We start from the raw sequence: 10,231 nt of genomic DNA on the forward strand, positions 1-10,231 counted from the left end.
GCTTGGACTTCTGAAGGATCGAGGTAAGATCCTTCAGAACTTGTACTTCAATTGAGAAATACCTCATAGGATCAAGTGCAAGCCCTGTGCACTCGACTCTTCACTTCACCAAGGTACATGATCTCCATCCAGGTTTATTTTATCTATTGTTGCTTCATTATTTGATTATATTTTTACAACAATGTATGCACTTGATTGTATTTGGTTGGAGTTTCACATTTATTTTTAGGACATATGTTTTTGCATTCAAGTTTGGGGGTATGATATGCCCACATCTGCTCATTCAGGTATTCCTATACTCTTGATCTTATTCTTTAGTTCTATACATACATTGGGGACAATGTATGATTCAAGTTTGGGGGTATGGAAAAACAAAACACAGTCCATTTTTGTTGTTATGTCATTCTTAAGCATATGGTTGCGCTTTGATTTTCGTTTAAATTTCATTGATAGGCTTAAAGTTATGAACACATGATCATATGACTTAGGAATTTTGAGTCTTGTTACTTACTTTTGGCAATATGAGATGCTTTTTGTTTCAATTTAAATCTATCTTGAGCACACTAGCACATGTCTGGGAGGTATGAATTTTGAGACCAATTATGTTTGTTTTCAATGTCTTAAATTCTGTTGGGTGATATATTGGATGAATAAATTTGGCATGCTATATATGTATAAAAAATAAATAAATAAATAAAATAAAATAAAGTTTGAATTTTTTGCTGAGTAACCGGACTTCTTGCCTGATTAAGCAGTGAGTGTTCGCATCAAAAAGTAAAATTTTTGGGTTGATTAATAAAATGGGTAGCTTAGCTTCGTAGCCTTTTGACTCGAGTTAGTAACCTAATGCCCTAAAGCCGTTTGGTTTGGGATTCATTGGCCTAACACTCGATACATGGGTCAACTAAAAAGCTTAAGGAAGCTAAGCATTGCAAGGCCTACAAATTTTTTTTTTTTAAAAAAAAAAAAAAAAAAAAAAAGTGAAAAAAAATGTATGCCTTGGTTGTTTCATTTGATATGAAGTCCAATGAATTCTGAGATGTTGATTCATTCATATTGGAATTATTTTGAAGCCTCATGATTATGTGTTAGTTCACTTTGCACTAATTGAAATTTGTATATCTCAGTCTACCATTTGTAAGTGATTTGACCTGTAAATTCCTTGGAACTTTGAAGATTTGAAGTTTATAATTTTAAGCTTGCTAATGAATGAGAACTATTATTTTTGTGATACTTTATCCTTTTGAATGGCATAATAATGACAATGTTTATGGGTATCATTTATGAAAAACCCTCACGAGACTTCACTTGTTCTCTAGGGAATGCCTATGGGTTTAAAAGGCTTGTTGCATACGCTAAATGCAATCGTACATCCCACGAAAGATGGACTTATCTTTTTGTTTTTCAGTTTATTTTATGTTTTGTATTGCTAAGGGACTAGCAATATGTAAGTTTGGGGGTGTGATAAGTGCCGAATGTTGCACATTCAAACCCCTTAATTTGTATATGATAATTCATTAGTGTTGTTATTTGTTTGATTTTGTTTTGTTTTTGTGTTTTAAGGTGTTTAATAAAGATACAAGAAAATCGTTGATTTTGGGCTCAAAATGCATTTCAAGTACTCTAGCAAAAATACTGTAGCAAAGTTATTGTATCGGGTTACTGTAGCATGTTACTGTAGCTACAACGCTCGAGCGCACATGGGCGGTAGAGACAAAAAGGAGTTTGAAATTGATAAAGAAAGTTTTTCTAGGTTTCCCAATCCGACTGGGAGATTGAATTACGATTTTTCTAGGATTTTTAGAGCTTCTAGGGTTCTCATAATCCCTATAAATAGGCCTCTAAGCATTGAGAAAAATGACACACCGCTTCCTAGAGCTAAAAATCAGAAAATTGTCTTGGAAATTTAGAAGATCATGAGCGGCTAAACCCTTTCGTGGAGTGTTGATGTAACCCTATCCAAGCATGATGGTTTGATTGTGTTTAATTTCTAGATTTTCAATTTATGCATGTTGATTGTATAACTATGAGAATTGCTACATTTTGATTCTGTTCTTAATTGTTAAATGTAATTGTTCTTAAATTCCAAAATCAATATTTGTGAAATTCTTCTCTTGTCTTAGAAAGTATTTTACTTTTGTTGATCTCAAATCATTTTTGTTTTATGTGATTATGAGGATGATGGTTATACAATGGGTTTAATTGACATATGATCAATAGGATTTGATAGGCCATGCTTAAGGAAGACGGATTGTACTACACCCTAATTTAGTGTAATTTAGGTAGACAGTCCATGCCAACCGAATGTGGGTTACATTTATTCATTGATTATATGTATCCTGTTAAAAAATTTAATAATTTATACCTAGGGAAGATGGGTCGTACCGCATCTTAGTGGTTCGGTGGACGATTCATGCCAACCGAAGATAGATTATACTTATTATTTAATAAGGTAGTTTCTTATTTATTTATAACGTGCATAGAATGAATTTATGGGATTAATTATGATTAGCCATTATTGTGCGGATAGAGGTGAAGTCAATACCCTACACTCTCTTTCTTATTTTAAACCTATTTTATTTTCATACACTTTAGTTTTAAAGAAAATCAAATCAATTTTCTTTTTAATTAAGTTGATTTTGATATTTCGAATTTGATAACGAAACCCCTGCAGTCCTTGAGGTTCGACACCCTCTCTATAGCCGTATCCTACAAAGATTTGTCCTATTGTGAGTAGTTATTTTTATAATTGATATTTTTGGTCACAAAAGTCCCCTTCCCAACATTCGATGTACTATTACCCAACGATTCTAGGGTTACAAAGCGAACGTTTAGTGGTCCTCCCTGCAAACATTTGGTTAGAACTAGAAAGTCCAAAAATCTTAATTCTAATGAACCAAACTGAACCCTTAAACTAAGCTAAACACAGTCTAGTAATTATTCGGGGCACTACATGCTGAGATTAAGGACTGACTTATCAACCTATGTAATTGTGGATTCAATTGGAATAATCCACTATTAATTAGATTTTGGAGGAGAGGAGATAGATGCCGATGCATATGCTCGCCTAAGCATCTTCCGATGAGGCAATTTGGGATCTTTAAAATGAGGATATTTATATGAAAAATAATAGGTTTATAAACAAATTTTACAAAAAAAATTTTATAACATGATGTGGCACAATATAATTGAATTCGTAAAAAGTTGAATTTATCTTGAACCCAATCATGTTGTAAAAGCTTTTTTGTAAATTCTATTTATAATCTTAGCATTCCTTTATTTATATATGTCGCATGTGGCATATTGTTGTAACTTTGTTTAAGTTAGCAGGTTTAGAGTTTTGTATCGACTTTATTATTTGAGATAAAAGCTCTAGTATGTTTTATTAATGAAATATTGAAGTTTTTTAGAAGCAAAAATTTATTTAAGCTTTCCACTGCCTTGATTAAGGTATAATAATAGTAATGTCACATAGTAAATCGAAATATTTTCATTTACACTCTTATTATAAAGAGGAATTGTAAAAAAAATATGTAAAGGAGGCTTCCTGCCCTGAGCAAGGGGCCGTTCTGTCGCATGCTCCCTGCCCTGAGAAGAGAAAAGAGTCTAATTACTGGAAGTGATTTTCAACTACCAAAACAATTACAAATTTTGAGGCACTTCGGTAGGTGTCCTTTGTTTTTTTCTAGGCGGTAATTTGTGTTTTTTGTTTTTTTTTTTTTGTGTTGAAAAGTTAAAAAAAAAAAAAAAAATGGTCATGGAAGGGTAGGCGAGTAAAAGCCAGCAGAGTCCAAAGTCTGAACACTTGTGCTGCGGCTTCCGTCGGTCTGATAACGCTGGGAGACACCCGCAAAGGTCAAAGGCTGTTTGGTCATGTTGTGTTGTGTTATTGTGAACACTCGAGAAATATAAAATTGGGTATGGAATATAGAGCAGCACCGAAACAGAAATAAAATAAAACTCACGTAAAAAGAAACCCAAAAAACACAAATATTATATTGGTACTAGTAGCGCTTTATCTATGGTTCCTGAACTAAATTTAATGTGGCCTTGGAGTCCGGATGAGAGAGAGAGAGAGAGAGACAGACACAGAGACCGAAAACAGGTCTACTCTTAAGAAAAGGAGAGTTGGTGTTTACATTTATGACCTGACAATATTTTCTTCTTCTTGTGTTCTGATTGATCCCCTGCTATAAAATCAGAGAAGAAAAAGTTTTCTGTGATTTTGTTTCACATTTTTTTTTTTTCTTTTGGTGTCTTTGTGGAGATGCTTATGCTTTGAGTTTGAGGTACAGATCTCTGCCATTTCTGGCTCATCCACTTTCAAATCTTGACTGCTGTTTTACTTTCAAATCTTTCACTGCGTTTTCTCAAGAAAATGGCACAAAAAATCTTGGGTCTAGAGAAAAATTCTGGGTTTTTTTTTTTTTTTTTGGTTTTTTGTCTTTCTCTTTTATTTAAAATGTTGTTGTGCCTTGCAGATCTTTGGTGGCTTGTGATTGCTCTGGAGCTCTGCCTCGATCGGTCTTAGGATTCTGGTTGTCTATGATTCTTTGACTGGTTAGTTTTCTGAGTCTTCCTTTTTTTTTTTTTTTTTTTTCTTTTTTTTTTGGGATATGTAGATGCATAAGGCAAGTTTTTACTTGTAGGATTTACTGAAGTGAGCTTGTCGTACCTATTCTTGCCTTTTTGAATGGAATTTGTAACTTTATGTCCATAGTGCCTCAGGCTGTGTTAAATTAGGAAAAAAAATTGAAAAATTGTGCGGAGAAATAATTTAGGATAGATTTATACTATGATCAGCGGGTCTATATTTTGATTTTTGTTATATTGATCAACATGTTGTTATCTGTGGTTTTTCTTTCTGGGTGTGAGCTTGTGACATAATTAATTTAACAAAGTACAAGAAATATTTTTTGTTTCTTTTTCTAGATTTTGGTTTCTCGTGTTCTTATGGTGTCCAGTGAACGAGAGGGCTAGCTTTCTGCTTTGATTTCTTTTGCTTGAAAAGGATTCTACATATTTTTACAGAGTTTGTTTCACTGTAAATGGTACCCATTATCTTCAGAAAGCAAGTTTAGAGTTTGTGATGAGCTCTTAAGATAGGTGGTTATTTGGTTTAGTGAAGCTGAGTTAACTTCTTGATGAAGTTGAAGAACCTCAAAAGGTTTTTACCAAGTAAAGATTGGCAATTCGAAGACTTTTTAGTCCATGTGAAGCTGCGTTTTGCTGCTTTCCACTTTTCTTTTTCTTTTTTCTATTCTCTTTTGTTGTCTTTTCTATTTTCTTGCTATCTTTTTCTTTGTTGATAAGAATTGTGGCGGGAACTGACACACCTCCTGTTTAGGGCAGCTGTATGGACGTGATAAGAAGAATGTAATTTGTCAGAGAGTTTGATGAAAGATATTTGATTGTACTGGTAGTTTGATCCACCTGTAGAATGTCATTCCGTAGCATAGTTCGGGATGTGAGGGATGGTTTTGGGAGCTTATCTAGACGGGGTTTTGAAGTCAGGCTAACCGGACATAATAGAGGCAAATCTCATGGTTCATTACATGATTTGCATGACCAACCTATCGTAATTCAGAACAGTCGTTGGGCTAGTCTACCGCCAGAGCTACTATATGATGTGATTAGAAGGTTGGAAGAGAGTGAGAATACGTGGCCTGCTCGTAAGCATGTGGTTGCATGTGCTGCAGTTTGCCGTTCTTGGAGGACTATGTGCAAAGAAATTGTTAAGAGTCCTGAGTTGTGTGGGAAGCTTACCTTTCCTGTGTCCCTGAAGCAGGTTGGTTCTTTGTGTTATTAATTATTTTTCACACTATGACTTAATATAAAATGGTTTTCTTTTTTAACTCAAGTTTGTAATGGAATAATAGAGGTTGTGTAGATTTTAAGGTCTGCTGCATTTATGTGGGAAATGCGTATTTATTAAAGCAATTGGGACTGACTGATGCTTCCTTGTTTAACTTTTTAGCCGGGGCCGCGTGATGGAACTATTCAATGCTTCATAAAAAGAGATAAATCAAATTTAACATACCACCTTTATATGTGTCTTAGCCCTGGTAAGCATCCTTTCTAATTGTTAAGTTGCCTTCAATTTCACGTAGACTTTATTTGTTTGTAGATCTGTTTGATTCACTGATGACAAGTTGGATTAGGCATCTATCTAGCAAAAGAATGAATGTGTTTTAATGTCTTCCAATTAAAATTAATTGACATGGTAGCGTATTTCATGTTGAAATGCTTACTCATGAATCTAAATGGATTTATGCGAACTTGTTGCTTCCAAGAGTTGTAATTATTATTTTATTACAGAAGGAAAATTACAAATATGTTTTGTCAAGGGCCTGTCAGTGAGGATGAAGTAAATCAGTTAATCGATAAGAATAATTCTAAATACGCTAACTCTTGAGTGAGCTAATTAAGTGGCTTCTAACACTTAATAGTGGTGTTGTGGCCAGCAACGTTCACACACCATTCGTGAGAAGATTGAGATGGACTTTAAATTTTAAACTTCTATCCTGTTTCTTCTGTTGATCCATGGAACTAATGTCAAGATTTATTAGGTGTTTCATTAAAATTTTGTTCTATAGAATTTATGAAATCTATTTCATTTTGTTTATCTATTTATTTACTTGGTCCGATGAATTATTTTGCTTAAATGGATTGAACCAGCATCTATGTATTTTTCCTTGAATAAACTGGTACATTTATTTGTCACTCTGCTCTTGCAGCATTGCTGGTTGAAAATGGAAAGTTCCTGCTTTCAGCAAAGAGGACTCGAAGAACCACATGCACAGAATATGTTATCTCTATGGATGCTGATAACATTTCAAGATCAAGTAGCACATATATTGGCAAACTGAGGTAAGAGAAGATTCAAGACTCATATTTCTCTCTTCATAAAACCTACTCAAACGCACCTAAGGAAGAATAGACACAGTGAGATGTGCTAATAAGTAGAACTATTTTACCCTTTTTTTTTTTTTTTAAAAAAAAAAAAAAAAACTTATAATTATTAAATTAAATGCTACTGAGTAGTGTAACTCTTTATTAATGCTGCATGGCTCAGTAAATTTTAATTTGATTAGTATTTTGATAATGTCACCATTAGATTATGTGTTCTCTTCATGCTTAGCCTGCACGACAAATTCATGTCAATCGAATCCCATTTACTATCCAATCCATATGCTTATGACTTTTATATGTTTTTTTTTTTTTAAAAAAATATAAAATAAATTTAAAGTTGAATATTTTATAAATGAGATAGCTCTTCATTTTTATCAGTTTAATATTTTGTTAGTATGGAGGATGTGGGGAGACAATGGAATACAACAGTGGTGGGTTTGTCAATATATTCATTAAGTTGAAAGGTATTAAGAGGTGTAATGTTCACAAGAGTTGCACCAAGTGTAAACCTAACTCTTTTACAAGTTATTTTATTTAAAAAAAAAAAGAACAAATTGTGAAATATTGATATGTTGATGTTTCAATCATGCAAGTGTCTGTAATCTATACTTGGGTTAACCATGCATTAAATTCCTTTTTTCCTCATGTTTTCAATTACAATTCTATTCCTATTTTATACTTGAAAAGGGTTGTATCCTAAGCGGCTTTAATTCTTATTAAATGTTTCATAATCTAAGTTTTTGTTTCCATCATATTCTATATGGACACAGCTCCCTTCTAGAAGGGTCTGTGCTGGCTACATAACATATATGTTGCATGGTCACAAATGTCATTTTTTTCCCCATTAAGATGATCTTCCTTCTAGTGTAAACCTTCTTTTAATATGTCTGTTAAAGTGTTGATTAAATGATTAAATTTACCTCTTCCTATCAGCTTAAGTTTTTGGGATAACTGGTAATTTAACATTGGTATCAAAGCCAAAGGTTCTGTGATCAAAGCTCGACTCCGTCAATTCACTCCCATTTAAAATTAAATATTTCACATGTTGAGCCTCATTTATTAAAAGGGAGTGTGAGCCTTTATGTTATGAGGGGGCGTGTTAAATTGTTCATTAAATGGTTAAATTTTCCTTTTCGTATCAGCTTAAATTTTTTGGAATAATTGATAATTTAACAATGTCAAAAAGATTTTTTACTATGTTTGGAAGCATTTGATGTTCTTCCATTTAGAGAAATATTTTGATGTTCTTCCATTTAGAGAAATATTTTTGGCAAGTCATTAGTAAAATGCTAAATGCTTTTGGTAGGAAAAAAAAAAAGAAAAAAAAAGGCATCCAAATTGAAGCATAATCCAGCCTGTTTGGAGAAATGACTAATGTGTCATGCTTAAAGAGGCATCCAAATTGAACGTCTGTTATTCACTTTTCACAAATTGAAACATGGTTTACTCTAAAGAGCACTATGGAGTGGGTTTTATGTAGCTTGCTGGACATAGATCAGTTGAGCTTACAACCTCCATAAGTTTTGGCAATAAGCACATGGGATTAAAAACCGTACTTTAGGAATCCTCTTCATGTCTGTGGGGGATCCTTGGGTTATATCATCACACTGGTTCCCATTTTCTTTGTTATTATTCAATCTAGGAAAACAGGTTCTTTGCTTCCTGATGCACGTTTTTTCCCTTGTAAATTTTCTAGAGGCTTTGATTGGTTCTCCAGTTTTTCCTTTTTCTTTTCAATTATATATATGATACAAATTTAGAGTATTCAAATTTTCTTCTTGTTGCAGATCAAATTTTCTTGGCACAAAATTCATAATATATGATACACAGCCTCCATGTACTTCAACCCACATTCCCCCTCCAGGGCGAACAAGCCGAAGATTTTATTCCAAAAAAGTGTCTCCAAAGGTTCCAACAGGAAGCTACAACATAGCCCAGTTAGCTTACGAACTAAATGTGTTAGGCACGCGAGGGCCACGAAGGATGCATTGCGTAATGCATTCAATCCCGGCGTCAGCACTTGATGCAGGTGGCACTGTCCCTGGCCAACCAGAGCTTCTTCCCCGCTCTCTGGAGGACTCATTCCGGAGCATCTCCTTCTCAAAGTCTCTTGATCACTCTGTTGATTTCAGCAGTGCACGATTTTCTGAAATTGGTGGGCCCCAAGATGATGATGAGGATCGCAAACTAAGACCCTTGATTCTGAAAAACAAGCCCCCTAGATGGCATGAACAGTTACAGTGCTGGTGCTTGAACTTTCGTGGGCGGGTAACTGTTGCATCTGTTAAGAACTTTCAGTTGATTGCTGCTACACAGCCTGCTGCTGGTGCACCAACACCATCTCAGCCAGCCCCACCAGAGCATGATAAGATAATTCTGCAGTTTGGTAAAGTTGGTAAAGATATGTTCACCATGGATTATCGTTATCCTCTATCAGCATTTCAGGCTTTTGCAATTTGCTTGAGCAGCTTTGACACCAAATTGGCTTGTGAATAGAAAAAGCATAAAATGAAGGGTGGTAAAAAAAAGCAGGACAGTGTAATGACAATCTTTTTCTCTTTTGCATTTTCTTGCCTTCTTCTCTTGTTCTTTTATCTTTTCCTTTTGGTGTCATTAGGATAGGAAATTGTTGTTAATGTTATTCTGTTGTAAAACTCATTTGTAATTGTGGTGCTGTCCTGATAACTGGGCTTACAGCATTGTGAACAAAACATGTCAGTACCTTCCTTTTTCATCTTACAGTCAAAAGCATGAATATCAACAGCCATTTATGTTGGTAATTCATCTGAATACTTTTGGTGCATGCTTCTCAAGGAATGATAGGACAGTACTAGTATCTAGGTGTCTACCTAGTACTATTAATGGAACTACCTAATTGTTAAGAGCATTCACAGCAGCTTCCTTGTCATTTTTTCTAAGTTTAGAGAACTAAATTACTTTTGGCCTCTCTATTCAAATACACTATATAATAGCTTTTTTTTATAATTTCCTATAACATTAAAATATTATTTGTTTTACTTTTGTTTTGTTTTTATATTTATTTATTTTGCATAGAAAGTGAGAGGAAAGAGAATGTTATTTTATGATTATAATAATTTATATGGATTGCTACAGTTGAATCCAATAAAGCTACCATAAAGCTGCTTCCCTTCCTTATACATAGAGAAAATCTCAAAAAAATCACAAAATTTCACTTACAGCGGCCATTTTATATCTTCTCTATACATTAGGATTGCTACAGTTGAATTCAACATTGGGTTCAACTGTAGCAATCCTATACATTGGGTTTAACTGTAGTAATCCTAATGTATAGGGAAAA

The 10,231-nt window shown here is 33.9% G+C and overlaps 1 protein-coding gene across 2 annotated transcripts; it reads left to right on the forward strand.

Moving 5' to 3' along the window:
* Window positions 1-4,040: 4,040 nt before the first annotated feature.
* LOC132181352 (tubby-like F-box protein 8) lies at window positions 4,041-9,697 on the forward strand. 2 transcript variants are annotated; one of them, XM_059594547.2, is made up of 6 exons: window positions 4,041-4,289; window positions 4,482-4,560; window positions 5,348-5,788; window positions 5,978-6,065; window positions 6,738-6,870; window positions 8,700-9,697. In XM_059594547.2, exons 3-6 carry the CDS (start codon window positions 5,441-5,443, stop codon window positions 9,406-9,408), a joined length of 1,278 nt encoding a protein of 425 aa, XP_059450530.1. In that variant the 5' UTR covers window positions 4,041-4,289; window positions 4,482-4,560; window positions 5,348-5,440; the 3' UTR covers window positions 9,409-9,697. The 2 variants fall into 2 exon arrangements, with proteins under 2 accessions (XP_059450530.1, XP_059450521.1); XM_059594538.2 differs by having other exon boundaries at window positions 5,353-5,788.
* Window positions 9,698-10,231: the final 534 nt, after the last annotated feature.

This window comes from Corylus avellana, chromosome 2 (assembly GCF_965113065.1).
Source record: "Corylus avellana chromosome 2, dhCorAvel1.hap1.2, whole genome shotgun sequence".
NCBI classification, from domain to species: domain Eukaryota; kingdom Viridiplantae; phylum Streptophyta; class Magnoliopsida; order Fagales; family Betulaceae; genus Corylus; species Corylus avellana.

Bases quoted from the DNA above. Each gene is read 5' to 3' on its own strand.
- LOC132181352 (XM_059594547.2), top strand. From the start codon at position 5,441: ATGTCATTCCGTAGCATAGTTCGGGATGTGAGGGATGGTTTTGGGAGC. The intron at 5,789-5,977 runs GTTGGTTCTTTG...TTAACTTTTTAG, and splicing joins TTCCTGTGTCCCTGAAGCAG to CCGGGGCCGCGTGATGGAAC. The intron at 6,871-8,699 runs GTAAGAGAAGAT...TTCTTGTTGCAG, and splicing joins ACATATATTGGCAAACTGAG to ATCAAATTTTCTTGGCACAA.